At 37.6% G+C, this 26,737-nt stretch overlaps 1 protein-coding gene across 1 annotated transcript in view; it reads left to right on the top strand.

The window, feature by feature from the left end:
- The window catches only part of CAPZA2 (capping actin protein of muscle Z-line subunit alpha 2), a 44,016-nt gene extending 18,899 nt beyond the window's left edge, over positions 1-25,117 (top strand). Inside the window, exons 2-10 of the mRNA XM_026648737.2 lie at positions 4,691-4,754; positions 7,876-7,927; positions 9,428-9,491; positions 10,278-10,484; positions 12,653-12,732; positions 17,032-17,110; positions 19,167-19,238; positions 22,576-22,638; positions 24,134-25,117. Coding sequence (XP_026504522.1) covers positions 4,691-4,754; positions 7,876-7,927; positions 9,428-9,491; positions 10,278-10,484; positions 12,653-12,732; positions 17,032-17,110; positions 19,167-19,238; positions 22,576-22,638; positions 24,134-24,274 — 822 coding nt within the window. The 3' untranslated portion in view covers positions 24,275-25,117. The remainder of the gene's footprint in view (positions 1-4,690; positions 4,755-7,875; positions 7,928-9,427; positions 9,492-10,277; positions 10,485-12,652; positions 12,733-17,031; positions 17,111-19,166; positions 19,239-22,575; positions 22,639-24,133) is intronic.
- The last annotated feature ends 1,620 nt before the right edge of the window (positions 25,118-26,737 follow it).

The following is a 26,737-nucleotide window of genomic DNA, read 5'->3' as shown; positions in this document are numbered from 1 at the left end:
CACACACACACACACACACACACACACACACACACACACACACACACTCACACACTCACTCACTGTGCCCTGATTTTCCCACCCTGACCCCTTGCTCCAGGAATGGACCCACACACACAACCTGCTGTGCCCCAATTTTCCCACCCCAGGGCCTCGCTCTGGGGACTGACCTCTGCCATGCCCCACTGTGCCCTGATTGGGCAGGTGGGCAGGCTCCATGTCGGCTCCTCCCAGCCTGGTTGTACAGGTGGCAGGTGAGTCCCGGGGGATGGGGGAGCAAGCGATGGGACGGAGGGGGAGTTGTAATGTTTCACAAAGTATATTTAGGTTAGCCTGTTTGACTTAACTTAAAAGCATTAGTGTGTGTGGTTGAAAATACACTTATGGTAAAACCTGCAAGATCTGTTTCTGATAAACAACTTTCTTCTGTGAATTTATACGATGATTGCTGTCTCTTACTACCATAATTTTGCCTAATTTTTGTATAACGTTAATTCACATACAAACTATATGATTATTTCAAAAGCCAAGAAAGTCTGAGTTTTTAAATCTGAGATGTTTTTTAAAAATGAAGACACAAGTGTAATCTTAATTCCTTAACTTTAATTACAGAATTTTAAAAAAAATCTAAAAATTAAGAATTTGCTATCTAGACAATTTTATGCAAACTGGGACTGAAAGGATTGTTTTCCTTTTGAAACAATTAAATCAGAGTTTGAGTTGCAAGTTTTTTTAAAAACTTGCATTTGTTCTGAGTTTCTTTCACTCTTCTAAAAGTATTTGTAATCAATTTAAGAAATTCTAAGCCAACTCTTAACCAGTCTCTTCTAGTTAAACTGTTAAATAACCAATCTCTTCTGAATGATAGAACTTCTACTGTAAATGTGAAACTAATTTTAAATGGTGTCTTTAAACTTTATTTTACATTGTTGTCTAGAATAATCAATCATAATTCTGTGTAACCATAAATATTTAACTCCAACTAAGTTGTAAAAGTCAACATTTGAGTTTATAATTTATACTGATTTGCATCATACACATAGAAAAGAATAAAAGCAAAGTATAACTAGTTGTGCCTCTTAGTGTATTGTATCCTTTCCTTTAGACTTTTTTGGTAAAGTCATTCAAAAATGTGTTTAAATGGCTATATTTACTCTCTTCCTGTTCTAATTTACATCTTCCAGAGGGATCTGTGGTAGGAAGATCATTAAAATGGCAGGTCCTTCTTGATATCTATCAATTTTTTTTCACTACCATTACCATCACCCTGTTAATTGGAGTGTTTTCAATGTAAAATCAATGTAAAGTCCCAGTTGACTTAAGTCAGTGAACATGGACTGAAGATACCAAAAGAAGAATTTATTTTAAACAAAAAAAAAAACCCCTACCTGTTGGAAGTATTTATGATTAGTAAATACTTAGTTTTCTAAAATATTACAATAAGTGAATGGAATATTTTTCTTAAATACCTGTTTATAAAATTATTCTGTTCTTCAATGGGTGGCTGTTATGAAAGGTTTGATAGCCTATTTTCAGACTTTTTCTAAGACTTTCTGTACTCAGCAAAAAACAAAATCTTTACTTGATACTGAGGAATACTGACTAGTTTTCTAGTAAAACTATTGTGCCAAATAAGGGAGCACCATCTGTCCTGGAAAGAATAAAAAGGACCATTAAATTTTGGGAAGCAGGTATAATTGGTACTGAAAATTCCTCTTTAGTAATGATAAAACTAGTTCTTTTCAGTGACAAAATAACTAATGTACCTGTTTATTGACCTCTGACAAACTATATAATTCATTATTCTGGTAAGGAAAAATTGAAACTAGAAAGTACTATCCATGTTATAGCATACATCTTGCTAGCTAACTTTAGGCTTAAAATCGTCCAAAGCATTAAGTTATTCTAAAAAGCCACTTCCAGGTAAATGTTTATTCAGAAGCCTAGTGAAAGTTTGAGTTTATGAATGTTTTCGTTAATGCTATGAAACAACTCCGCTTTTTCAAGGATTGGCACTCTGTATGTTATATTTCATACCATTGTTTGTGAGAGATTAATAAGTGAGAAAGAATGTCAGATCTTTGAAGAATTTGCCTTGTGCTGGATTAGTGGATTGGGGACAGGGATTGAATTAGTGCAGCTGCTTTTAATAAAATGGCTAAAACAGCATAAGTCATCAGTTGAGCCCCTCAGTGTCAGCTTTGTTTTGTGTGAAGACTGTCATATTTTTAAAAACTAGGAAATTGCAGTATGAGTACAGATTGGGGTGAAGTGGCCTAACCTGATTTTAAATCAGGTTGATGCTTTGTAAAACTTGTGCTTTTACGATTCTAGATTGAATTTATAATGCAAGTCTACATCAAATTTTAATTTTGTTTAAATGCCATTACTGGTAGGATATCTTATTTGACTTCTACAAAACTGCTATAGGCAAAAATCAAAATATTGAAAAAGTGTTTGCAGGATCAGACCCTTTAAGCAGGTATGTAATTTTACTCACATGAATAGTTCCATTAATGTAAATGAGACTAATGTGCTTTGCAACATCAGGAGCCAACACTATTTTTATTTTAAATAAATGCTCTTAGAATCAACTCGTCATATCAAAACAAAATTGCTTAAGTGTTAACAAGTTTAGACTTTCAGTGAACTAAGTTATTTTGACATTTTTTTCACATCTATACAATCCACATTTTTCAAAAATAGGACCTTGGCTATATTGAAACTAAAGTGCTTTACTGATGAAAGAATACCAGTATACTCTACTGGCAAAAGTGTGTTTTATACCGGTGTAATAAAACCACCAACACAAACATAGCAGATATGTCAGTATAACTGCACATACTAGGGGCTTCTGCTGGCATAGCTGTGTCAGTCAGGGATCACACTAGAGCCTTGTGCAGGACTATTTTTTTAAATCCCACTCCTGTCCCACAATACCCAGTCCTGCTCCCACCTGCAAAAAAACTTAGATCCCTCAAGAGAGACAGATTTTCCCCCATGCTACTAAAAACCCAGTCAGTTAATATATATTTTTATATATAAAATATGTAAATAGAATTCAGACACAATTTTTACCACTAAAAGAATAAAACAAATCATGCGTAAATCATGTAAAAATACTTTAACTTCTGTTATAATAGACATCAAATCTCTTTCTACTCTTGCTTCAATTTAAGTATTAAAACCTTTATTAAAAAACAAAGGAAAACTTGATTTACATTGCTGAAATTCTATTATTGACAAATTGATGAGAGATTTAATGTTTTCCCACAAATTACTGCAGTCTGTTTTTTATTTGTTTTTTGCCTACCCAATCCCACCTGCCAGAAAGTACATTTTTCTGCTACTATGGGAGCGGGTCCTGAAGGATCACAGTCCCACTGCAGGGCTGTAAATCAGTGCAATGAAGTTTAAGAATTGCTGTTACCCCGCCCCCCTCTAACAACAAAAATTACTACATGACCCCATGCCACAGGAGGCCCCAAGAACTGCTAAGCTGTTCAGGTTTGGGCTTCAGCCCCATGTGGCAGGGCTCAGACTTTGCAAGGCTGGCATTAGACTCACTGGGGCCCAGGGCAAAACGCCCAAGCCCTGTGGGAACAAAGGTTTCGGGCTTTGGCTTCAGCCCCTCATGGCAAGAGTTGGGCTTTGGCTTTCTGCCCTGGGCCCCAGTGAGTCTAACGCCAGCCCTGGCGACCCCATTAAAACGAACTTCCAACCCACTTTGGGGTCCTGACCCACCGTTTGAGAACCGCTTTTCTAGATCATACCTCTTCATACTGCTGTCAATAACTGATAGAAGTCTGTAGTGTAGACACAGCCGTAGGCCCCTAAGCTTGTATTTAGGTGGGATCTTCAAAAAAACGTGTGTGACCTGCAAGCACCAGGCCTATTGATTTGAAACCGAAAACCCTGATGGAATATAGTCTGAAGCATTTCAGTTTCCTTGATTTGTGAAAATTCAGTATATTGGAAAGCGGTGTTCTATAGCGCACATAGCACAGGCACAATTTTCTGTTTGAGTTTGTGGTGGTCTCACAGTAATTATGTTAATGAGATCTTGGTTTTGTCTGTTTTGGCATAGATGAGCTTTAAGTGTAAAGCTTCTTCATAGAAAAATATCTGAAATTCTGGTAATTAAAGAAACAAGTACAAAACATCCGCTTCAGTTTAATGCTATAAAATGGAACAAATACCCCTCTCTGTTAGGTTTTGTACAGACAAATAAGACAGCCCTTTCCATAGACAGCTTCCAGTGTAGAGGCCTGATTCTATTAGAGAGAGAGCGCTATTTCCCCTGCCTTGGCATTACAAAGGGACCTTATAGTGATTGCAAATTACGTTATGAACTGCAAGCTCTACAACTTGAGTCTTGTTACTTGTTGTTTCCCTTCTCTGCTCCTCTGTGTTGCATATGGTAGCCTCCCTCCATGTTGTGCTCTATGCTTAGAAACAAGTCCTAGTCCCTGTTCCTGGTATGTACAGAGACAAAAATAGTTCTGGGAATCTGGATTGTATTGAATAGTGGGATTTGAAGGACTTTATATTTTGGACATTAAAACCATACAAAGTAGTACTGATTTCTTTTGCATGGATGGACACTGAGTTTTGGAAGACTTGGTATTTACATATTTTTATTTCTTTTGATGTACAGTTACACAAGAATATACTTTTTTTTTAATTTAAGGTGCGCATAGCAGCGAAGTTCATCATTCATGCTCCTCCTGGGGAATTTAATGAGGTGTTCAATGGTGAGTATCTTTGTGCTTCCCTGTTTTGAATCTAACTTGTTAATGCATTTCAGATATCTTGTGTGTCTATATATTTAATAGCTTATTTAAAGTTATCGGAGATTAGGTGTTCGTTGTTTTGTTTTTTTCACCCTTCTCTGCCATTTCATGCTGTTTATCTTCAGTCACTACTTTGCTACTGAAGTACTATGAAATACTTTCAAAGCTTGGCTTGGTGAGTTTCAGACTAATCTTAAATTCCCAGACTGTGCGTTGCCTTCTGACTGCCAAGGGAAAAACTTTTGTCTTAGAGTGAGGATGAGACCTTGTTTTGCCACTATTGCCAATTCTGCAATACTGACCACTGCTAATACTGTTTGATATGATGAAAAGAAGGAGACTTTGGTTAACTGCTCATGCTTTGATATATACCTAGGCTAGTATCAAAGGGGTAGCCGTGTTAGTCTGGATCTGTAAAAGCAGCAAAGAGTCCTGTGGCACCTTATAGACTAACAGACGTATATGAGCATGAGCTTTCGTGGGTGAATACCTAGGCTAGACACTCCAGTTTTTTTTTTACCTTGCTGAAAAATGCCTTGTAGTAGTATATTGGGTGTGGTTAGTTGGAGGCGGTTGGGGGAGGGTTTAAGAGCTTGTTGGGTTTTTTAAGTGTATAAAATGCAGTGTTTAAAGTACAAATGTGTATGAATAAATGGTAAACTGACCTTGTGCTGATTATTTTTTAGACTTTATTGATACTGCTGTTGTGGGGATAAGCTGCAGGGGGGAAGGCATGGAGTGGGAGGCTGTGAGATCAAAGGGAAATGTAGTGAATCAAGAGTTTTAGGGTTGGGAGAAAGGTGAAATGAGTGGGGGTGGGGAGCAGGAGGAGTGATATTGAGCTGTATTCCTCTATTTTGGAATGAGATGGCTCTGAGGTATGAGTGCCCAAGGTATGGTGATAGAGTACAGGAGATGTTGGGGATATAGAGAAAGGCAGCAGGGGAGTACATAAGGGGACAGCCTAAGAGGGAGTGTGTGGAGGAGGATGTATTGGGAGGTGTGGGGAGGGGGCATGGTAGAGGGCAGGAGTTGGGAGATCATGATATTGGGGGTAGAGCACAGAGGAGGATAGAAGGGAGGTATTGAAAGGACGGTTATACGTGATGTGACCAAGATGGGATGTAAAGATGGAGACCTAGAAGAGTAATGCAAAGGACCAGGGGACAGGAACAAGCAGCCCCATATTGTCATTTAAAAAGTTAAACTTATTTTTTAGGTATAAAACTTGGAGTTTTCCATGTGGATAAATCTCCCATATTTTACCTTCTCCTTCCTACAAGCCTCATGAATTTGCTAATGTTTATTGAAAAACCCTGCTTTGAGCCATGGTTGAGAGGGCTCTCCTTCAGACATTATACACCAATCAAAGTTTTTATGTACAGTGGTTAAACAAATTCCAAAATCTGTTAAATAATTTTATTTTTTTAAGTACACAGAGATTCCATTTCCTATTCTAGGTATCAGTTTCTGATAATCTGATCATTTTGGTCCTTGTATATATTCTTATAAATATTTGGGTGAGAGGAGAGAATATTAAGGGTTAGGTGGCATGATAGTAACATTAGTCATTCAGATGAGGAAATATGTTTACTTGTTCTTTTAAATTAAAATCTGAATTTCAGATTTGCAGGTGGGAGCATATATTAGGTTTTATTTTCAATTTTAACCCTATAGCCAGCCTTTTACATTTATATGTTTTCTGTACTGAACAGTATTGTGATTAACTCTGCATATAGATATTTCACCTGAAACCATCTACAAAGTGGTGATTTAGCAGGTTAGGATTTTACTGGCATAGAAGGGTGGGTTGTCCTTGTCTAAAAATAATTCTTAATATTGCTTGAATTGCAACTGACTTTTTACATTCTTAAATTTCTGATCCACCTGCGGATTTGAAATCTAGATTGAAATATATGTTCAGGTTAGCAAAGTCCTCTAGGAGATTGGAACAGGGGCAGGGAAAATACAATAAATGAAAATTAACTATGTATACAACACTAATCACCACTGTCAAAAACTGTACTTAAAGTCTATGACTAGGCGGCTGTACAATGACCTTTAGTAATCTTTGAACACTTGTCTGTAGACAAGTGGAGCCATTACACAGTTCTTGTGGCTAATCTGGCACAGTTTCCTAGATTGTTGATCATGCCTCTTCTATAGTATGGCTTATATCTAGGGCCCTACCAAATTCACAGTCTATTTTGGTCAATTTCACAGTCATAGGATTTTAAAAATCATAAATTTCATAATTTCAGCAATTTAAATCTGAAATTTCACTGTGTTGTAATTGTAGGGGTCCTGTCCCAAAAAAGGATTGTGGAGGAGTCGCAATATTATTGTAGGGGGGGTTGCGGTACTGCTACCCTTATTTCTGTGCTGCTGCTGGTGGCGGCGCTGCCTTCAGAGCTGGGCAGCTGGAAAGCAGCGGCTGGCTGGGATCCCAGCTCTGAAGGAAGAGCCGCCGCCACCAGCAGTGCAGAGGTAAGGATGGCATGGTTTGGTATTGCCAACCTTACTTCTGTGCTGCTGCCTGCAGAGCTGGTCGCCCGGCCAACAGCCGCCGCTCTCCGGCCATTCGGCTCTAAAGGCAGTGCAGAAGTAAGGGTGGCAATACTGTGACACCCCTCCCCCCAAAAATAACCTTGTGACCCTCCTGAAACTCTCTTTTGCATCAGGACCCCCAATTTGAGAAATGCTAGTCTCCCCCTGTGAAATCTGGATAGTATAGTGTAAAAGTACACAAAAGACCAGATTTCACAGGGGGAGACCAGATTTCATAGTCTGTGACGTGTTTTTCGTGACCATAAATTTGGTAGGGCCCTACTTATATCTGCTTACCTACTTGCTGGGGCAATCCATTTTAGTCATCTGTCTTGCATCCAATTACTGTGCAGTCATGATGGTGAAGTATCTATTGTTTAACAGGTTTGCTACCTACTTTCCCCCCCCCCCCCCATTTTCTTGGGGAATAAGTTACATTTGATACTATGTAAATTAATTATTTTATGGGCTAATAAAAATATTAAGTATTCTAACATCTTGAAAATAGTGTTAAGACTTAAATATTTTCTTTCAGATGTTCGGTTGCTGCTTAATAACGATAATCTTCTCAGGGAAGGAGCAGCCCAGTAAGTACCACATACTACACTTAGCACCTAAACACTTTCAGTCTTTCACATTCTATTAAAGTTTTGTTAACAACAAGTGATCACAGTGATCTGATTTGTTAATTTCTGCACTTGTAACTCTGGCTGTGTGTTCATCAGAGCTAATAAACTAAATAGTTAACGTTGGTCAATAATTGGATTGGAGATGTCCAAGGAGAAAACAGGAGTTACAGGAGTAGTGTAGATGACTGTGTAGTGCTCTGTCAATATTGAATCAGCCCTTTGAATATAGAAACCATATTGGAGCAGTTTTCTAAAGGGAGCAGTGCTCCTGCAAGTGCTGTCTCTTTGGATAAAGTATAAGTAGTCCTGTGTCTTGTGTTCACTAAAGCTTCCAGAGCACTTTTTTGCAGGGGTGTTAATCTGCCTATATTTATTTGGGTAACTTACATCATGCCTATCTACAAATCCCCTTCCAGTTTCAGTTAGAGGTATTCTTCACTTTCTGTCATAAAAAGTTGTATAGTGTTGCAATGGTTGGCAAAGTTATCACTACAAAGTAAATTGTTTGGTAAGTTTGAGCCTATTTGGGACTCTTGGATGAAAGATTATGCGTAAATGTAAGTTCCCAAAGATGGTGGAATGGGTGGTGGTGGGGGTGGAATAAGTAGACTTACTTTATTTTCCCGTGCCGTGGACCACATCTAGTGAACTTATACTTATCTCCATAAGTTTGGAAATTTTTACTCAAAAGGTTTCAGCTATTGCACTCTGATAATACACCTCTACCCCAATATAACGCTGTCCTCGGGAGGCAAAAAATGTTACCGCGTTATATCGAACTTGCTTTGATCCGCCGGAGTGCACAGCCCCGCCCCCCTCTCCGGAGCACCATTTTACCGCGTTATAGCCGAATTCGTGTTATATCGGATCGCGTTATATCGGGGTAGAGGTGTACCTAGCTCTATATAGCACTTTTCATCTATAGGTCTCAAAGCTCTTTAGAAAGGAGATGAGTGTGATCCCTATTTTACAGATGGGGAAACTGAAGCACATAGTGGCAAAGTAGCTTGCCCAAGATCACCTAGCAGGGCAGTGGTTGAATAGAACCTAGGTCTTCTGAGTCTCGCTGCTCCTTTTGTTAGGCAACACCATATCTCTAAAGTGTTGGTTAACCCTGTCAAGATTTTTGAATGGTTAATACTCATGCCCTCTATACTAAAAGCTTTCTGTATATGTAGCAACACTATATATTAAAAATTACTTCAAAAATAGATTCCACCTTAGAGGACAGAAATTGTCATTCTCATTTGGAATAAATAGACTTCTTGGATTCTGCACACACCTTTTTGTGTGTGTGTGTGTGCGCGCGCACGCTTTGTATCAGTGTATATATCCTGGGCACTTCAGTGTACTAAGCTAATACACTATTCTGTAAAATGTCTTTACTGTGCTATGGTATAGAAATGTATTGCAAAACAGGTGGTCTGGTAAACTTGATATGCATTTTTTTTCTTTTAGTGCATTTGCACAGTACAATCTGGATCAGTTTACTCCAGTGAAAATTGAAGGTTATGATGAACAGGTATGGATACAATGAAATATTAAACTCATAACAGGTTTCTTAAAGTTTAAGGAGCATGCTATGATATTAGAACTTTTGCCTTTATTTTCTTGCAAAAATATGCTTTGGCTAATATTCTAAGTTAATAACCTGTTTATAATGTAAACCATAAAGAGCTACAATATAAGCAGTGTGGGGACACATGGCCTCTAATCCTGTAAAATGCAGAGTAAAGGCACCTAAACAATCTTAACTCTGCCCTATAGTTATATCATGAACAAAAAAACCCTGCCTATCTTTTAAAAATCAGATTAATCTAATATAGGATTTGAAATACTATTATGCACTAATTCCATGGACATTGGAAGACCTCCATTTAATGTATGAATTCTGCATTTTCTACAATGAGGGATAGGGTGACCAGATATTCCAATTTTATAGGGACAGTCCCGATTTTTGGGCCTTTTTCTTATATAGGCTCCTATTACCCTCCCATCCCGTCCCCATTTTTCACATTTGCTGTCTGGTCACCCTAATGAGGGGTGAACTAGATGAGAACTCAAGGTTTGCTGCTGTTTAATATCTGTTATATCCCCCCTCTTTGCCGCTGCTGTGCATGAACTTAGTTCACATCTTAAGTTTTAAAGCATGAGATTTGGATGAGCCTCACTTTTGCACAATTTAGTCTTTTTCCTTTATTTGGTGGGGTTACACAGTACTGAATGATGTAATGTCAAGACCAAACTCTGTGTGTGTGTTAAATAAATAAATAAAATAAAAGGTTACAACTACAACTTTGTAATGCAGGTATTGATAACAGAACACGGTGATTTGGGCAATGGAAAATTTTTGGATCCAAAAAACAAGATAGCTTTTAAATTTGATCACTTAAGAAAGGAGGCTACTGATCCAAGGCCCCATGAAGCTGAAAATGCGATTGAGTCCTGGAGAAATTCAGTAGAGACTGCAATGAGAGCCTATGTGAAAGAACACTACCCAAGTGGTGTCTGCACAGTAAGTACTAGACAGCTATGAAATGATGGGAGATTGAAGCCTCCCTTGTCTGCTTATATTTTTGTCTGCAGGAGAATATCGGTACCTGAAATACAAGATAATGTAAACACGAAGTAAAGTCTAGTATAGACATTCCCTTAAAGTCATAGGTGGGAATGTCTTCGGTTTTAGTGTTCTCATTACCCACCACTCTGCACATCCTACAATCATGTCTTTTCTTTCTCTCTTTGTCCCCAACAACAAGCTTCTGGAGCATTGTGCAGCATCGGCTACTCACTAGCCTCTTGAGACTCAGTGGTATCTCTTGTATTGCTCCAAGGTCAAAGTGTGAGAACGTAGAGTAGTTCCAAATCCTGTTCTGCTTGTGACATTAGAGATACCTAACTGGCTAATGTTTGATAATGTTATTGATCGATTATATTTGTTTTTCTAAGTCATATTAACATTATTACTTGAATTGTTGAGAACATTTTAAGCATTGTTCATGAAGACAAAGTCTCTGCCTTGAGGAGCTATTTAAAATCCAGTTGTCTGAATTTTGCATGGTGACTTATTTTTACCCTTATTTACACCTGTAATTAAACTCTTGATCTCAACTGGAAGAAAAGGCCACTTTGAAATCATAGCTAAGTATAATTTGGATTTTCAGTCTTGCAGGAGTTGGGGAACAGGGAGAGAACTCTTCAGCACTAGTGAGTCTCTTTATAAAATGTAGGCAGTTCTGCAGCAACAGTTCCTTCTCTTCTTCAATTCTACATCTGTAAGGTTCCAAACATGAAGGAACTAGACTCTGAAGTACCATAAATTTTAGCGAACATTGATTTGCTATATCTTCTCTAGAGAATGTGTTATTGGTAAGAAAACACAGATAATATGGGGGTGAAGTTTCACTGTGACTAAGTGAACTCTGAGTGGAGTTAGAGATAAGGGAAAGAGACAAGGTTTGTAAACTCAAAAGCTTGTCTCTCTCACCAACAGAAATTGGTCCAATAGAAGATTTTAGAAAGACAAGGTGGATGAGGTAATATCTTTTATTGGATCAACTTCTGTTGGTGAGAGAGACAAGCTTTCAAGCTCACCCATCTTTTGTCTCATATCCTGGGACCAACATGGCTACAACACTGCTGCAAACAATAAGGGAAAGGCTCAGTTTAGAAGTGCAGTTGCTACAAACCTGCTGGGGGTAGGCCAAGTTACTAAGGCTGCAGTCATCTATCTGTAAGAAAAATGAAGAGGCGATAACTCCTTTTATTATAAGGTTTTATGTTTAATATTTAATGCCTCTTGTAGACTGGTGTGAACAAATCTTGTCTTTGGTGTGTTGCTTTAAGAATACATGAAGTATACTCATGGCCTTTTTTTGGGATGCTTTGGAGACACAAAATACAAAGTCTTGGGTATAGCATGGCAAGATAAAGGGAGAGAAAGCACTTTGTCCCATCCTCCGCACTTAAAAGCAAAAGTGGGTAATGGTGGCTTCATAAAAATACAACCTTTCTTCATTGTGGATCAGACTAGCACTTGATTCTGATATCAGTCACGCTTGGTGCTTTACTATTCCATTTCCTTGGATTTTTAGATCTTTTTGGGGGGAAGGGGTGTACCATTATTTGTAGAGGACAAAATACTGAAGCATAGACATACTGAAACAAATATATGCCTTGTTGTTGTACATTTGGTGTCTAACTGCTCTGTTTCCCTCTCACCTAATAAAAAAGTTAAAAATATCTAGTTAGACGAAGAATAGAAACTGTTCTTGAAGACTCTCATATGACCACTCATAGTTACATGGTTAAAATCCCTAGTTGCTGAGACATATTTAGTTTGTTGCTAATCTGAAAGTTTTATGTACTGCAGCATCTAAATTTTAGTTTGACCAGGTCTAATGATACTCCAAATACTGCGCCCTTAAATTTTCCTCCTTTGTGAATCATACAAGCACTCAAGGCATAGTTTAAAGCTAATTTATTGGCTGCTTTTGTTTATGCATAGAAATAATGGAAAGTGGTTATAAAAATAAAATTCTGTAGTGTAATGTCACTGAATTATAGTACAATACAAGAGCTAAGTATCTTTTTTTAAAATCTGTCTTGCACAAGGTACTTATAATTTGGTTAAGGAATTCATTCAAAACTTGGCATGACTTTACTCTTTCATTTGCAATTAAGGTGTATGGTAAAACAATTGATGGACAGCAAACCATTATTGCATGCATAGAGAGCCATCAGTTCCAAGCAAAAAATTTTTGGTAAGTTCTTAACTGATCCTGTATTTGTTTTATTTCACTATATTTAAGTAACTCTATCTATCACAATCATATCCACTCATCCTCAGTATAGGATAGTGCTCTCCTTTTGATGGGAAGAAGTTCCATATCTGTTGTATGTGACTTTGAAGCTTCTATAAGGAGCTATACAAAAAGCTTTGCTTCTAAAAGAAGCAAAATGGCAGGCTACCGATCGGTTATTTTGCAGAGCATTTGGGAAATTCCCACCCACGCTTTTGCCTTGACTTTCCAGTGATTTTCTTACTTGCATTTTTTCTTCCTTGACAATTGTTTCAGCCAGTTATTTTTAGCTTTAAAACTGTCCTTTTCTCTTAGCTGTAAGATGTCAACAAAGAAAAGCAAATTGAGGACCAGGAAATGTACAGCTATTTTCCACTGGCAGAGGAAGAAATGTCAAAGGAGACTGTTTCACTTTCTATTTCTCCTAGTCAGTCCCAGAAGCAGTCCTTTCACAGATGTAGGAGTATTCTAGGTTCACTCAGGCAACCAGTGGGGATTGGAAGCCTACTGTAGGATGTGGACTCATTAGTTTCCACCCACTTGGCACTCTTCCTTTAAACTATCAATACCTAAGGCCTCAGTTACCCCAGAGGTACTAATGGTTCCTTTTTGTCAGAAGGAAGATGAGCAGGATTCTTTCAGTAGTAATATTTAGCCTCTGCTTCACCCAACAGCTCCTTGGTCATGAGTCATTCACCACCAATTCCTCATAAGGCAAAGGGAAGAATAATCAGTGAACCTGATCAGTGATCAAAATACCCTCCCAGAGTCCAGCCTTATACTACCAGGCAAAACACAATTCTGTCCACCACCCCAGTCAGTTTTGTTCAGAAAAAAGTGGGAAATTGGGAGGGGAGGGGAGCAAGACAAGCCATGACTTCTGGAAATCTGTATCCAAGCTTCTTGAGAGAGTTCTTGCTAGCAGTAACACAGCTTTTTTTAGAAATAAGGAGAAATGCCTTGTTAGGGCTTTTTCTTCATGAGTCCTCTTGGCCAAATCGGTCTCTATCCTAGAGCAACATGTGTTAAAAGGACAAGCTGTGGTGGCCAAGAAACTTCACCAGAAACTTTTCAAAGTCTCCAGCTCTTAAAACTTTCCAGGAATTTGTTACTCCAGGTAAAGGGAAATCCAGCTCCCGCTCCAACACCCCTCTTCCCCCCCCCCCCCTAAAGGAGTTATACAAAAAGTGAAAAATCCATTAGTTTTAACTTCTCCAAAAGAGCACACCAAGTGAGAACAAGAAGAATGTTTCAGAAACTCAAGCAAAACACTTGAGATGATGCAAAATGTCATCAGTTAATATTATTTCATTTTCACAGTAGAAAAGATTTCTGAGAGAAACTCAGAGCAGATATTTTCCCATCAGTGTCAGAGGCTTTTTAATTCTTACGTACAACTCCCTGGAAGTTTTCCCATCAGAGTAGCACACTTGTTGCATTAGATATAGGTGCTCAAGCCCAATGACTAAACCGTAGAGGGCTTAAAGTCTGAGAGCCAGGGAATTTCCAACCTGTCATTCTATGAAGATGAGACCCAAGGGTGGAATCTTGTATAATGTCCTCCAACAAACAGAGTTAAAAATGAGTAACTTTTCCTTATGTGGCTTTATAGTTCTTTTCTATATATAAAATACACACAATATATTGTCTCCACGTGTGTGTTCCCTCCTGTTAATTTGTTTACTCTTCGAGATGAAGTCCCATAGTGAGGATCTGTGGATGTGACTGGCAAAGAATGGAAAATGCTAGCATTTTAACTCATTTTCTCTGAATAGTCACATGCACTAGGCCTTTACCCACCAGATTTTGGCAAACAGTAAACTTTTGTGTAAGTTGGAATTTGTTGGATAGATTAACTATTTCTCCTTTTTGCTCTGTAAAAGTTTATCTGGTTAATAACTAAAATCAAATCACTCACAATTGTGTGAAGACTGTTTTGCAACATTGGAAGTGAACTTCTGGATAGCTTCAGAAGGAGTAGGGTCTGAGTTGCATGCAGTGGTCTGCTATTATTGTTAAGGAAGAGAGTGCTCCATAGTCAGTGGATGTAATTGTTAGAGAACACTATTTCTCTATCTTTTGTGCTATGCCCTCTTTGGTATTACGATATCCATGCACATCTTTCCATTCCCATCTACAAAGAGAGGTCATACATCATTAGTTCAGGAAGCCTACATTGGATATGCATAATTATTCCATTATGCATCTGTATCAGCCAGTGAGATGATTTGGTGTTATACCAATATAATGCCTTGCAGTCTGTTCACTTAACCAGCAGAGCTGATAAAATGTAAAATGCCAATGCTTTTGATGTTCTGACTTACGCTGACTAGCTTATAAATGTGAATTAATTCAATATTAATGTATCTTTGGTTAGATACATATTATTGATTTTAGTTCAAAAATACAAGTAACTTTTAGATTCCAAATGGCTGAGTTTTTCTCTTAAAAGGAGAAATGGTTACACAATACAAACAAAATTGACAAGGCTCGCTAAGCTGCCCAGAACTCAGGCTACTGAGAAGCTGGGAGCCTGGAAGCCCTGATAGCTATATGGTTTGCGTTGGGGCTTCAAGGGCTGCTGTGCTTCCTGCTGTAGATTAGGGAAACTGGAGGTTCTCAGAGCCTGAGTTACCAGGCTCTCCCAGCTGCATAGCAGCCAAGCTGGCAGAAAAACAGGCAGACCTGCCTAGTCGAAGCACCAATGAAATTGACATATTCTTGTGAAATGCATTATGATTTTTATCAATGGAAATTTTCCAATGGAAAGTTCTGTTGGAAAACAGCTGACAGCTAGTAAATAAAATAGATAAATTAGTAAAGAGACTGCATAAAATAAAATCATTTTAAAAAGCAGTTGAAAGCCTTTTGGTATGTGTGCAACAAGCTTCTGGAAATCCTTGGCTCAGCAATGATTACACACTGTAATGGTTATGACTTAAATTATGATAAGAACTTTACAGACCATTGAAATGACTTATTTTTTCACTAAAATGTAGGCTCTGCTGATGTGAAACATTGCAATTATTTAATGACCTGCAGAATACTAGTTACCATCCTGTAACTGTTCAGGAAGTGAAGAATACGTTCTTCACACCGAAACAAGAAGAAGCTTAGGTATGCAGAATGTAGTAACACAAGTTAGAGTTTAGTTAGAGTACTGTGGCTAACCTCTGTTTATAAAGGATTTTTTGGCACTTCTTGTAGCTGCAAGATGTCAGGACCTCAGTGTTATGGCACTTGTAGCATTACAGTGCCATCTAGCAGTCTAGCTGGGAAACTAGTGACTCAAGGAACACTGAACCAACAGCTTCTGCAGAACCTTACACTCTCCACCCCACCCAAAGATAGCTAAGTACTTATCAAACCCTACCTTGCTTGGACTTTGAGTTCTGAAATTATAGCCTAAGGTGTTATGGATTTGGGCATTAACTTGTCACCTGAAATATATTCAGTGGAGCATTTCTACATCAATCTGTATTAATTATTTGGTAATCTTAAACTGCTTTTTTGTCTCAGTATTGTTACCTTCTGAAAGGGAATAAAATCTGTAGCTAATCTTCTTGTGGAAAGTGAGTTTATGCTGTACCCAAACTGTTTCTTTCTTAAATACATACATGGAGTAGAAATTGAGACAGCCCAGAAGCTGTCCTAATATAGCTTTTTTTTCCTGACAGAATTATCCACTAACCTTTTCAGAAGTGTATGCCTTGCAGGGAGGCAAAGTTTGAAATGTAGCCTACCTGTATTTCAGACATCTGGAAAGATACAATCTCCCCTTGAGTGGTTTGGGAAAACTATTGCATTCCTTTCTAATGGAAGGAATGCCCACAGTTCTGGAGCTTTATATTTCTGTCAGAGCAGTCCAAAGCCTTAGCTACAGTTAATATTGTAATGATTCATGGGTATTTTGGTATTTTTAAATAAAAATGCAAAGACTCTAAAGCTAGCGGGCTGAAAAAAAGTGACTGTTGCTGGAAATCATCCAGTGAGTCTTCCTTTGCTCTAAACAGTACTCAGCTACACATGCCCAATTGGCAAGTAATTAATAATGAGGAACATTTTTAGAGTCAAAGAAAAAGTTCGTTAGAATGTCTGTATGTATGAATAAATAATCTTGCTCCGTATCCAAAAGCAGCAATAAGTGTTCCCACAGAGTCAAGTTTGGCACTAGTAGTGCAAAACTAAGTGTTTGAAATTCAGCATTTTATTCAAATTATTTTCCCTGCCTTATTTATATCTGCTGTTTTTATTTTTAAGGAATGGCCGTTGGAGGTCAGAATGGAAGTTTGCAATCACCCCTTCAACCACTCAGGTGGCTGGCATCTTGAAAATTCAGGTACACTTATCATAAATCGTATACTTCAGTGTTTAGTAGGTCTCCAGTTTTTTTCAACTAGGGGAATCTCATGGCGATATAGCAACAATAATAATTGTGGTGCAAGAAAAAATGGAACAGATACACATTTCATTAATCATTCTGCAGTATTTTAAAATAAACTGGCATTAATTCTGTCTCTAAATATTCATTCATGCATTCATATATTATATTGTAAAAATGGAGGGCTTTGGAGACTCATCCCATTTTGTGTGTTGTAGAGCACGGGATTGTTTTTTTGGTTGGGTTTTTTTGGGGGGTTTTTTGGTTTGTTTTTTTCCCCCCTCTCTTGCCTCCTGTATCAAAAGGGTTGATGTCTGGTCAAAGAAGGCTGGATGCAGCTTTAGGCTATTTTCTCTTGAGGGCATAGGATGAGAGGAATATGCTCCTTGTTCCAGGAGTTGTATGCTGCTTCTACAATGCAAATGGAAACACTTTCTAAAAAAGGATTAAGAATCAGTGTTTACATTGTCAAAAAAGTCAAACGTTTCCTTGAATACCCTACCAGACTCATTACAAGAGCAGCCAAATTAATGAATACACATATACATTAGAAATCATTAACGTACCTCCTCACCAGTCCCTATGGGAACGCAGAAAGTCAGCTTTTCCCAAAAGAGCGATTGTTGGAGCCTCTACTCGAGGAATCTACTTGACGCTAATATAGTTGCCTGTGTTTTATGATTTGCTGTGCATCATGGGCAGAGTCTGTCCCTTTTTCAAGAAATGTTTCTTCAGCTGTATCAAATTCTCATTTTCTGATAATGAATGACACCTTTTTCATCTCTTTAGAGGAGTAACTTCTCTGTAAATTCAACTGAATGAATGGTGTCAGTTCTGTTTACTAGTTGTGGCAAAAATATGTTCTCTTACCCATAAAAAAATTCTTCTCCTGTTTCATTTTGGAAATAGCATTTATATTTATACAGTGCCATTGATGTACCTCTGTGAAAGTCATTAAAAAGGTAATCATGGATGGGCATATCCCACAGTTTATTAGGCCCAATTTACTGTTCAGTCGCCCCTTTTTTAATCAGTGATCTCTAGGGCCACAAAAACCTAAAAAACCCTAATTTTCTGTGTCAAGGCTCAGTTCCAAGACCTTTCTCTCAGTTTCAGTTGCAAGTGCATGTACATCATAATTTCCTTTTGATTCTGGCAGTAAAGGCCAAAATCCTCTTATCTTTTGTATTTTCCAAAGATTCCACTTTAAATTGTAAAGATATTGATTACTCTTCAGTACCACGTCATTTGTTGTGAATAAACTTACATTTAAGTGCTCGAGGTGTACCTCTTTAATTTCCCATAGGTGTTTAAATCCCCCACACGGAAACCAGTGATCAGCATTATAATCCTGCATTTTCAATGTCTTCAAATTGCTCCAGTTTTTAACTCATTGACTTTATCAAGATTAGTTTTAATACCTTTAAAGAATCTAAGACTAAGACTGGTAGGACTGTAAATTGAGGGCAGAGGGGGAGTACATTAAAACTTTTTGGGGAGAGACCAAGAGTTTCCAAACTTATTCTGCTGTGTCTACTAGTTAGGTTACTAACATTATTGTGCCAGAAGGAATTCTTTTTAGAAAGGTCACCTGGGCTTGCTTAATACAAGATGTCACACTGCCTCCAGCAAACAGTCTGGGTGAGCAAGGAGGACAGCAACACACTGCAGCCTGAAGCTTTGCCAAAACTCTCCTTGAACAAAGTCAATCCTCTTACTTGTGTAGCTTCCAATAAGTCTCCTAAAGAACAACACCTTACAGCTACCGCAAGTAGCTTGGATAAAATGAACTGTTAATTGCAAAGAAATTCCTAGACACGAAAAGTGCTACTCTGAGCACATAACATGCTGAGCACTTGAAGTATAACTGCATTTCCGTGGAAATGCACCACCAACAGATCCCTCTCTTCCCCCAAAAACGTGTGTTTACATATTGACTAATGTTGGCATTTTACCACCATGTTGATTCAGTAGCTGTAGTACTGATAACATTTATTGTTTTACTTTTGCATAGGTTCACTATTATGAAGATGGTAATGTTCAGCTAGTGAGCCATAAAGACATACAAGATTCATTAACAGTGTCTGTAAGTTATCTTTTTACAAGATCTCATTATATGTTGAAGTGACACATTTTTGGTGTAGGTTTTGGATGTATTATTTAATATAACACTTAAGACTTTTGATGCTCAGCATGAGTTCTGCCTTTGTATTCTACACTGCAAGTGTTTTTTCTTGTATTCTACACAACAGTGCCGGTTAGACATTCTGACACAAGATCCTTTCACCATTTAGAAATAGGTGAATAAAATTGTACATGCAAGTAGATAGCTAATATTTTTACATTGCATGTACATTTAGGTATAGATGTCTGCTGTCTTCTCTGAAGTCCTCCAGAATACTGTAATCTGAATTTGCTGCATGACTTTTTTTTGCTTGTGACTTTTAAAGAAACAAGACAGATTAATTTTAGTTGTGAGATTATAGTTAGCTTGAACTATTTATTATTATTTATCTGCGCTTACTCTAACTCTTCTTAAACTGTTAATTGTAGGTGGCTGTGTGGCTTATGGAATTAGATTTTGAACGTGCAATGAGTTTTGTCCGAAGTAGTACCCGCTGAACACTCTCCTTCCCCTCCCAATTATTGGCACACAATTGGCAGTGTTTGCTTAGGAGAAGATGAGGGCTCTAAAAAGAGCAGTGTTAGGCTATACCAGTTCAAGCTAACACTAGTTATGGAGTTCTCCCCTATCTGTAACAAGTGATGATGTCAGACCTTTGCTTTCATGGACATTTAAATCCATTTCAGGGGTGGAGACAAAACTTCACATATTCTGCAGTTCAGAGGCTCCACGCTTGCTGGATACAGGCCTTATTTCTTCTTAGCTGTCCCTTTTTGATAGAGGTTATTATGGTGCATTAGGGAGGAGATGCCTAAAAACCCTGTGTGTGGAAACAGTTGCATCCTAAGGCTTGTTCACTGTAGGGACTGGTGCTGTCTGAGTGCAGCATGAACTAATAATTGCTCTTAATAATAAAATACCATGACTGGTAGAAGGCATGAGGAAGTGAATAAACATTTATATTTTCTGCTTGGAGTGTCCATTAATAAACTTGTCAATGAAATTAAATTAGCTGAAGGGAATGGAAAAAGTACAATTTGAAAGCATCTCAGATGGTCATGACATGCTGATGAAGAACTGGGCTCTGAGTGCCAAACTGGATTTAATGAAGAATGTTGTGAATTAAAATAAATGTATATTAAAAAGAATAATAATAAAGCAAGGCTCATTGGCTTTCCAATCACAGTAACAGCATTCAGAGTGGGGATGGGTGGTGCTAAATGATGATAAAATTTCAGAAGTTGTAGGCATGGAAATTACTTCTGAGTCATAAGTAAAGGGACCAAAATCCTTGCTCATGCTCTTTTCAGCTGACACTTGCTTCACTGGAGACTATGGGGATAGTTCCAACAGTGGGTCCTGTCCTGCCGTATCAGTCAGGTACTGAAGGACCAAGATTTGGTGCTAAGCACTTCCTCAGACAGCCTTCCTTCCTTCCTTAGCAGGGAGAAGGGCAACAAGTGTCTCCTGTTCAGGTGCCATATTTAGACTTCAGGCATACAAGGCATAGAAGACAACACAGGCAAAGATCGCTGTCCTCTTGGAGAGAGCAGGAAAAGTGCCTTAGCTGTCGGACCCCCTCCTCTTCTCCACCATGTGGCTGAGCAGCAGCTTCCTACCAGCAACAGCAGACCTGAAATGAATAATTTCAGAGCTCCCTTGCTAAAGACAGATATGAATAAGTATGCCAGGTCAGTAGGGGATTCCTTCAGTGTCTCTCAGACCTCCCAACACATGGGCTTTTTTTTCTGGAAGCTGAGCAGAAGCTGTTAATCCAGGAAATATTGCCTAACTCAGTAGAACATATGAGCATCTCTTCCTTGCCTCTTTGCAGGATTCAGGCCTCTTCTTTTTTCCCTAAGTGGGCACCACCTCCACTGGTCTCCCCCTCTTCCTCTTCTGTAATTTCCAGGAACCTTTTTACAGACCCACTGCTGAAGACAACTCCTCCCATCTCTCTGTGGAAGCAGCTCCTCTTGCAGATTTGGAGACTGTCACCTTCTAGGCATATCCCTCAAGAAGTTAGCTTAATTTATCTCCCATAAAATCAAATTCTGACTGCAGACTCCCTGGTAGAAGAAAAGGAGAGACGACTATCCATTCTTTTAGGATGGGACTCTTGGCCAAGGCTCTCTGCCAGTCTATTTAAAAATGCTGGAATTAAGATGTGCTGCTCTAAGTCTCCTAAAAATTTGCAAGCTAGACCCCCAAGTTCCAGTATTCCTTATGGCTCAACTCAGCAGTAGCCTCTTGCTTGAAACCCTCTTGGATCTCTGATCAATTGTTTATATTCTTAAGGTTGCCCTGTGAAAAGATTAAACATTTTAACACCATTGTTTTACAATATTTTTAGAGACTTATTTTTCACTTCTATTGAATAATCAAATATAGTGTTATAGTACGCATCTCTCCTGGTCTCTATGGTCTTGTCAGTTTGACAAATCTAATAATTTTGACAAAAATAACTGGAGAAGGACTCAATTGGATCTGCTTGTTTTGGTATGTACTATTCTTAGCTGGTATAAATGGCTCTATATTCACTTGCCCACAGGTATTTAATAGCCTTGGCTTCCATAAATGGTTCTATATTGACTTGCCCACAAGTAATTAGACAGTGATACTGCTGCAAATTTTCTTAAGATTCACTAGTTTTTCCTCTTTGCAGTAATGAGCTTAGTTTATACTTAAGGACTATATTTAGATAAATGCAGCACCAAGGCATAATTCAGGCATTCAAAATATAGTACCATATGCTTGGGGTTTGGTCCTGCTTTGAGCAGGGGGTTGGACTAGATGACTTTCTGAGGTCCCTTCCAACCCTAATGTTCTATGATTCTATTAATTTGATAATTGTTAATAAAACTTAGCAGGGAGGGATAGCTCAGAGGTTTGAGCATTGGCCTGGTAAACCCAGGGTTGTGAGTTCAATCCTTGAGGGGGCCACCTAGGGATCTGGGGCAAAATCAGTACTTGGTCTTGCTAGTGAAGGCAGGGGCCTGGACTCAATGTCCTTTCAGGGTCCCTTCCAGTTCTATGAGATAGGTATTTCTATATATATTATTACCAAAGAAAAAATGGAGCTACTCCGGTGTTAGGAAGCACAAAGTTTTTCAAATTGAGTCTTGAACTAAATAGCACTTGTTATGAGAGCCCAATTAATCTATTATAGACTTTCTGGCTAATGGAGGCTACTTTAAGCATCTTATAATTGCAGGAGAAGTATAATTCATTGACAGCCTTTTTAGGGTTGTAACATTTTAGAATTACTTAATTTGAAAACAAATTCTTTCTTTCCTAGAATGAAGCCCAAACAGCAAAGGAATTTATAAAAATTGTAGAGGCTGCAGAAAATGAGTATCAGGTATGACTTCTGAAATATCCAAAATATATTACTCATATGTAAAACAATGCTTAATTTCGCCTAATATTGTGTACACTTAGACTGAGCCCCAAAACTCATGTAATATTACTGAAGTAGGAAAACTGGCTTTTGTAAGTGAATGCAGTTTTGGTATTTCATTTCAATTTTAAGGATTATTGCTATAATACCATTCATTTTATAACTTTAAGAAACAGAGTCAAGACAGTCTAATTGTGCTGATAACTTTTAGTTCTGCACTCTAGCTGTCTCTGTTACCCTCATTTCCCACCCCAGTCCTTCTGGTTGTTCCACCTACTTGTTGCGTCTTAAATTAGACTATGAACTTTTTGAGGGCAGATTTTTTGTCAGTACAGTACAGCATGATAGGACCCCGATTTTCACTAGGGTTTCTAGGCACAAGTATAATGCACATTATTTCATTTCAGGAGTGCACAACCTCTTATGAAAGGCCAGTCCATAGTTAAATACTCTGACTGGATGGACACATCTTGATATGTAGATAATATTTCACCAGAGCAAAAAGTACACATTTTGGTGGAAATTTCCATCCAAGCAAATCAAGACCTCACTTTATTTCGGGGGTTTTCTAGCAGCTTTGGTAGATGTATGAATAAGACAGGTATTTCAAATGGATAAGGTTTATATAGTTTGCAAAATATAACTGTTCTAGAGTCACCTGTGGAAATTTGAGTTCCATGTTCATTAAACTTTTGATATAAGGGATTACTTTGAAATTATATCCCACGTATGTTAATTTGCTAAAAAGCACTGTACACTTTAAATTCATATGACTAAAAGTGTTACTTGTTGTAGAGCTTACACACATTTAGGCTGGGAAGGATTGGATTTTTATCATTAAGCATTGATTTCACAAACTAACAAATATTTCTATTAATCAAAATTTACTGCTAGGCAAAGGAAGAATAATGCTGCTTGAGAATTTGAGTTTGATTTAAAGATATTTACTTTGTATATTTTTGACGTGATGTATGCAATTTGTTTTTAACAGTTATAAAGCTTTAATTTTTTGAATCTCAACATCTGTCATTAATTTCCTGCAACTGAAAATTTAAATCAACTTTAAAAAAATGCTTTAAAATATACATTGATATTATCAGTTTGAATTTTTTTAATTCTGCCAACCCTAAATGTACTGCATGTGCAAAATGATCACCCTCATAGGAAAAAATAGTGAAAGGTTATGGTCTATGGTAATACTGTTAGCTCTCAAAACCTATATTTAACTTTCTAAACCAAGACCGAGTTTTTGGGCTCCCATTTGACAGCTTACTGTAAACAAGTGTGATCTTAATTTTTTTAGACTGCATAATTTTAGTAAGACAAGAGGCAACAGGTTACACATTATCCTGTGATTATTTGAATTATCTGTATATGTATGCCACTGTTTCAGTTCTTTTCTTTTTTTCAGTGTAGTTTGTTTTGAATAATTCTAATTCTTTGCTCTGTTTAACAGACTGCTATCAGTGAGAATTATCAAACTATGTCAGACACTACTTTCAAGGCCTTACGTCGACAATTGCCAGTTACCCGCACTAAGATTGACTGGAACAAGATCCTTAGCTACAAGATTGGAAAAGAGATGCAGAATGCTTAAGACAAACAATGCATGACTGGATAATTTTAGTGTTCTTGTATACAAATAAAAATTATTACAAAAGTATTTGGAACTGTTGTCACCCAGTCAGCATGGGCTTTTGCCATTGAAAAATCACTGTAAGTAGTTTGGTTAGAGCACAAAGCTTAACTAATGAACCTTTTTTTTTTCAGTTTGTTTCCTTTTTCTCAGAGGGTCGCAAAATCAATATAGCTGAAAACTTTCCTCTAGAGTTTCTGTTGTACCTTTACATTTTTTATAATGAAAAGACCATGCCTTTAGATTTCAATTTAAAATTAAGAACGGTTTGAAAAATATTTTTGCATACAGTAACTGTCTTGCTTTCATATGAAGTGAGCAACTTCTGAAATTTGCTGGATTCCTTGAAGAGTTCAGTAGTGTACATTTCTAATTCAAGGCTCATGATGGATTTAGCCATATAAGCTGCTGTAGAAATCATCTAGCCCTCCATTGGATGTAAGACTGGGGAAAGCATTTTCTATTTTAAGTATGTTAAAACCTTTCAAAATACTTATTCAGCTGGCTCAGTGTTAACTAAACTTTTTTAAACAAGGTCAAGATCTTATGCTGTTTTAAGATTTTGAAATTAAATAAAGTACTTATTTCAGAAATGCATTTAATGCTTTATTCCTGACAGTTACTTAAATGAGTTCAGATTCCATCTGCCCGAGTTATTTTTTATCATACAGCCACAAATGTAATATAACAAGGCATATTGTAATATATAAACCTGTACTCATTACCATGTCTCAGTTTATTTTTTTTCTTGGATTGAAATGTACTAAAATTCAATGTGACATTAAAATGCAGATTTTCTATTTATTTGAGTAGCAAATCAATTACTGATTGATCCTGTTGTGTGGTGTTTTTAAAAATATGGATACTGCTTAAAACTGATATTTTCACTTTGAAACGTGTGGTCGCTTACAGGTTGCAGTTAGAAACGCTGGGTACATATATGGTTTGCTGTAATAGCACATTTCTCCATCTCCCCATTTGTGAAATGCATGATCATAATATTACTCTCTACTAAGGAGTGCTTGAAGTTTTTAGCTTATAGTAATTTACTGTTGGCTGTAGGGAATAGAAGAGATTAAGGGGTCTGTGAAGACCAAAACGAATCTCAATCTGCTAGAGGGGAATCCTTTCCTTTGTGCTGCAGTTTTCTTGGGATTGAAATGGTTTTTTAGGTTAATAAAAGAAACCCTGCAAAGAACAATGTATGCAGTCAAACATTTCAACAGTTTGAAAATATATAGGGTTTCATTTTAAAAACCTGCATAAAAATAATCTTGCTTTTTAAAAAGGTGGTGCTGTTTCAAGAATTATGTTGAAAATCTAACTTTTTAACCACTAATTAAGTTAGAAATAATTGGATTTTTATAGCTGTTAAGCTTTACTTAAATTGTAGGAATTCTTGTAGAGAATAAGTGTGGTGTGAATTAAGGCACAACTGGAAGATGCTCAGATACGACGATGATGAGCACAGTATCAAAACCTGAACAGAATTCTCATTTGTTTACAGCATGACCCAATCACTTGCGTTTAAGTTGTAGTTCATGGCATAGTAAGAGAAGGATGATGAACATAGGCTTATGCAAACTTTGTTTATATTTTATACTGTACAAATACAATAGCATTTTACTAATCACAGTAATGATTAAGATGGCACACCTTATTTGTCTTTCTATGGAAGGGTATATAACTGTTAGTAACTTCACGAATTCAAGCTCTACAGGATTGAGACTGTATAAGAGCTGATTTTCCTCAGCTGCATACTCTTTCAAAACTTTACTAATTACCGAATATTTTTTGGTAAAAAAGTGACGCATCAAAGAGCGGGGGTCGACTTATAAACGGGTCTACACCAAAATTTGATGATTTAAACTCTTTGGAATCATTGAATTGACTATCTAATACATTGTCATTTTGTTTACCTGGAGCGTCTGCAGTCATGGAGCCCCTCAGCTCCCTGTAGCCGCAGTTCGCCGTTCTCAGCCAATGGCACTTCCCGCAGCTCCCATTGGCTGGGAATGACGAACCGCGGTCACAGGGAGCTGAAGGGTTCCATGCCTGCAGACACTCCAGGTAAACAAAACGTCCCGACCCGCCAGCAGCTTACCCTGATGGGCCAGGAGCCAAAGTTTGCCAACCCCTGAAATATAGGGTCAGCTTATGAAAGGGTCATACAGTTTTTGCTATTTTTACCTAACCATCTTGGGGTCAGCTTATAAACGAACTGGCTAATGAATGAGTATATACGGTAGTCACTTTTTTTAGTGTTCTGCCTAGCTGAATACTATATTGAAAATATATTGCAAACTAGCTATATTGTTCAATAAACACTGGCAGGATAACAGCTTATAGCAGCTGCAACTGAACAATGATTTATTGTATAACAAATCTGCAATCCTTTTTTAAGATACATACACAAATTTTACA

This window comes from Terrapene carolina, unplaced genomic scaffold (genome assembly GCF_002925995.2).
Source record: "Terrapene carolina triunguis isolate 2854851 unplaced genomic scaffold, T_m_triunguis-2.0 Scaffold68, whole genome shotgun sequence".
NCBI lineage: Eukaryota > Metazoa > Chordata > Testudines > Emydidae > Terrapene > Terrapene triunguis.
Note: the sequence above shows the minus strand (reverse complement) of the source record. Positions and strands in the feature narration are given on the sequence as shown.